We start from the raw sequence: 4350 nt of genomic DNA, 5'->3' as shown, positions 1-4350 counted from the left end.
CCCATTTATGAGAATTTTTAGTAGAAATTCTCATGCAAAAAGAGTGTAATGACGTAACAAAAAAAAATTCATATATATGTAAGAATTTCTTTTTTTTAAAATGTATTTGCATGAATTTTTTTAATGAAAAAAATCATCCATAAATTTCAAGTATATGAATGAGTTCTCAAAAAATTAAGAAAAGCATGTGATAACTTTTCTCTAAAAATTTGAGAATAATAAATCATTACTTTTTCTTTTAAAAACATGTAACATACCATTATCTTTCAAAAAAGGCCTATTATAGTGCTTGTATAAAAGAGTGAGAACATTATTGTATTTTTATACAGCTTATAATATTGACTCTTAAAAAGTTAAGGCGTAATATGTCGTACTCGCTTTTTAAAAAATAAATAAATAGGCATCGTTAGCATATATATTAATGGAATTAAAAGGAAAAACTAAAAATCAAGTCTTTAGACAACTAACAAAATTAGGGGATTGCTTGACGCAATTCTTCATTTTTTAATATATTTATAATGATATTATAAAGTAATTAAACTAATAAGTTGAGTAAGTATTGAGAATTAATATTTTGATTTTTGGGTTTATAAAAAAAAAATTTATGTCATTGAAAATTTCAATTTCATATAACACAATTTTTTTTTTTAGACTTGAGTTCTCTTTCAAAATTGAAGTTGAACATTGATGATAATAATTTTTAGAGTATTGTCAATTATTGTAAATGAATATTTATAAAAAAAATGAAATATTCTGAAGTGTTGTTATTTTATCAAAATAAAGGTAATTTGAGTATATAGAGATATATAGTTTTGTTTTCTTGTTTATGAAGTTGTGTATGCGACTTTCAATAATAACCAAGAAGTTTTTCTTAAACATATTTTATGAATTATAAATGCTTACATGGTACACATAAAACGAATACTACATTTTTTTTTATCATTTTTTAGATGGGACAAGTATTGGCTAATTTTTATAAATATGTTAGAAAAAAAATTATCTCATAAAGTAGGTTACTTTTTTATTTATTTATCCATTTATGATTTTTTTTAGATGGCTAGATAATTGTGATTTTATTCTTAACTCCTAAATTTGATTTTTCTTATAAGTATTTTAATATGTATTTTTTATTTTATGTTGTTTCAAACTTTTTTTAATTTTTAATTAATATTTATAATTAATAAATATTTTATTTTTAAGTTTTTTATTTTTAATTAATAACTCTTTTATTTATAAAATCAAATAATAAATATGTAATTATTTAAAAACATTAACTAATTCATTAGATATATTTTTCTTTATATATCAAATATTTATTTTCTCTACCTATATATAATAAATATTTATTTTCTTTAAAAATACATATTAAAATCCAACCCAGTACTCAAAGCTAAAAATACTTAAGCATTTTCACTGCAAGACAGTTTTCCTCCCTTCAAAAACAAGATAGAATGGCCAGCAGCAACCTTCAACATCTTGTCAAGAATCAGACATAATCCGTTGGTGCAAAAGTCATCGTTTTAGGGCTAATTCTGCGTTACTTTTCAAAAGCATTTCTGGAAGAAAAGCTGTGCAGAACAATCTGTTTTTAGCTAAAATTTTTAATTTTTTTCTCTCAAAAGCACTTTTAGTACTTAATTATTTTTTCACTCCTCCAAAAACATAGTACTTCCCTTTTTTTTCTTGGTATTTAATTACAAATGTATTAAAATCATTAATTAAAAATAAAAAAATATTTTTTAAAATACTAATTACAAATATTTAATAGTTATATTTAGATATTTAAAATATAGTTTATATATTCTATTTAAATTTTATAAATAATTAATATTTATTGTTTAAAAATATTTAAATTTATATTTTATATATTAAAATATTAACAAGAAGTTATAATAATTTTTTTATATTCTTACTAAAATATAATAATATTAACTAATTTAAATATTATTTAAATATATATTTGTTACTTGATAATAACATGTCTAAAATAGACATTTTATTTCTCAAAAGTATTGTCAAACTAGCCCTTAATGATTTGACTATAAAATTCGAGACCACATTCGTCTCACGCAACACATGTTATTTTTTAATCCCAAAATTTAAGGTCGATATCTTGATTGAGAAAATCTTATATTCAAGATTTAAAAAACTCCAATTGCTTGCTTATAAGATTATACATCGGTAAACACGTTCGTTAGAAAATTCTAATCTACTGTTTTGGAAGACTCATTCTACTTCTGTAAACACGTTGGGGTGAAAATATTGACTAATAGTTTAGTTTTCACCGTGGAGAGTAAAGTAGCCATCCATTAATGCTTATATATATATCTTATAGAATGACAGCAGCCACGATCAAGCAGTAGCTTTATCTATGGCAGATAATATAATCTCCATGTTTCCTCCATTCAACATCCTCCTTACCATCCTCTTTTTCTCTTTCATAGTTACCAGACTAGTGAAAACATTGAAAGCTAAGAAACCGTCCCCAAGGCTGCCTCCAGGGCCATGGAAACTACCTCTCATAGGCAACATTCACCAGCTTGTTGCTGTCTCATTGCCTCATTTCACATTAAGGAACTTGGCTCTAAACCATGGCCCCTTAATGCATCTGCAACTTGGGGAAGTCTCCACAGTTGTTATATCTTCCCCTGAATTCGCCGAAGAAGCTATGAGAAAAAATGATATCATTTTTGCTTCCAGGTCCTATCAGTTAGCTCCCAGCATCATATCTTATGACTGTACTAACATTGTATTCTCCCCTTATGGTAGTTATTGGAGGCATCTTCGAAAAATCTGCGTAACTGAGCTTTTATCCGCGCAGCGTGTGAGATCATTCAGAAGAGTTAGAGAAGAGATGGTTTCCAATCTCATCAAGACAATATCTTCAAGCCAGGGTTCACCAATCAACCTGAGTGACCAAATTTTCTCATTAACATATCGGATAACGGCAGCGATGGCCTTTGGTTCGAAATGCAGTGAAGAGGAAAAGTTCAAATCTATCATCACGAAAGTTGCAGAGCTGTCAACCGGCCTTACCCTTGCAGATTTCTTCCCTTCAATTAAAGCAGTTGAGGTAGTTAGTGGAATCAGGCCAAAACTTGAGAAGCTACATGGAGAAGCTGATAGAATACTTGAAAATATCATTTCTGAGCATAAAGAGAGGAGGGTTGAAGGAAATGGAAGTGGTGAAGATGAGAAAGATATAGTTGATATGCTTTTGAACCTTCAACAACATGGCAACCTTGACTTTCCTTTATCTTCGAACAACATCAAATCAGTCATCTTGGTATGTTTGCTTTAAATTTTTCATCCTTGAAATACAATACAAGTAATCTGCTGACTTCAAATCCATTTTCAGGACATGTTTGCTGCAGGGAGTGAAACATCATCAATATCTGTTGAATGGGCAATGTCACAACTGCTGAAAAATCCAAGCTTAATGGAAAAGGCTACAGCTGAGGTGAGACAGGTGTTTAATGGCAACGGGTATGTAGATGAAGCACAGTTTGGTGAACTAAAGTTCCTAAAATTAGTCATAAAAGAAACACTGAGGTTACACAATCCAGTGCCTTTAATACCAAGGGAATGCCGTGAGAACTGTAAGCTTGGTGGATATGATATTCCTGCTAATACTAAAGTTCTTATCAATTCATGGGCAATTGCAAGAGATTCTAGGTACTGGAGTGAACCTGAGAGTTTTAATCCTGAAAGGTTCCTTGATAGCTCATTAGACTATAAAGGAACAGATTTCCAATATATTCCGTTCGGGGCCGGAAGGAGGATATGTCCAGGCATAACATTTGGTCTTGCTAATGTTGAACAGCAACTAGCACAATTGGTGTACCACTTTGATTGGAAGCTCCCCAATGGAATGAAGTGTGAAGATTTGGATATGACATCTGGACCAGGTTTAACGATAAGAAGGAAACACGACCTGTTGGTAATTCCAGTTCCTTATCATCCTTCACCTCTTCAATAAAAGCGTGCATCAGAAATTAGCCATACTTTAATTTGTTAAACTATGGTTATAATAAACTGTTTGTTTGGCTTAAACTGAAATAATTCACATGATAACATTGACATGGGTCATTTGGACGGTTCTTTCGTTTGCCTTATTCTGGAAATTCGTCATTATGATAGACACCATTTCTATTAATTTTACGTTTGACTTTTTTTTTATTTTATTTTATTATATATTCAAGTACGACTCACACATTTTCACATGCACATTACTAAACTACCACATAAGCTATTTTGCAGTTGAGGATAAGAGTGAGTAAAATTCGATTCGGTTCGAAAAATTCAATAAAAAATTTAAATTTTAAATTAAATAGTTCGAGTTATTTGAGT

General features: G+C 29.2%; 1 protein-coding gene across 1 annotated transcript; it reads left to right on the top strand.

Annotated features, from left to right (window-relative positions):
- Positions 1–2334: 2334 nt before the first annotated feature.
- Positions 2335–4101, top strand: LOC107921319 (desmethyl-deoxy-podophyllotoxin synthase). Its single transcript, XM_041076509.1, has 2 exons — positions 2335–3286; positions 3359–4101. The coding sequence occupies exons 1-2, from the start codon at positions 2372–2374 to the stop codon at positions 3977–3979; spliced, it is 1536 nt and encodes a 511-aa protein (XP_040932443.1). The 5' UTR covers positions 2335–2371; the 3' UTR covers positions 3980–4101.
- Positions 4102–4350: the final 249 nt, after the last annotated feature.

This window comes from Gossypium hirsutum, chromosome A01, assembly GCF_007990345.1.
Source record: "Gossypium hirsutum isolate 1008001.06 chromosome A01, Gossypium_hirsutum_v2.1, whole genome shotgun sequence".
Classification (NCBI taxonomy): domain Eukaryota; kingdom Viridiplantae; phylum Streptophyta; class Magnoliopsida; order Malvales; family Malvaceae; genus Gossypium; species Gossypium hirsutum.
The sequence above is the reverse complement of the archived record's forward strand: the minus strand, read 5'-3'. Positions and strand labels throughout refer to the sequence as shown.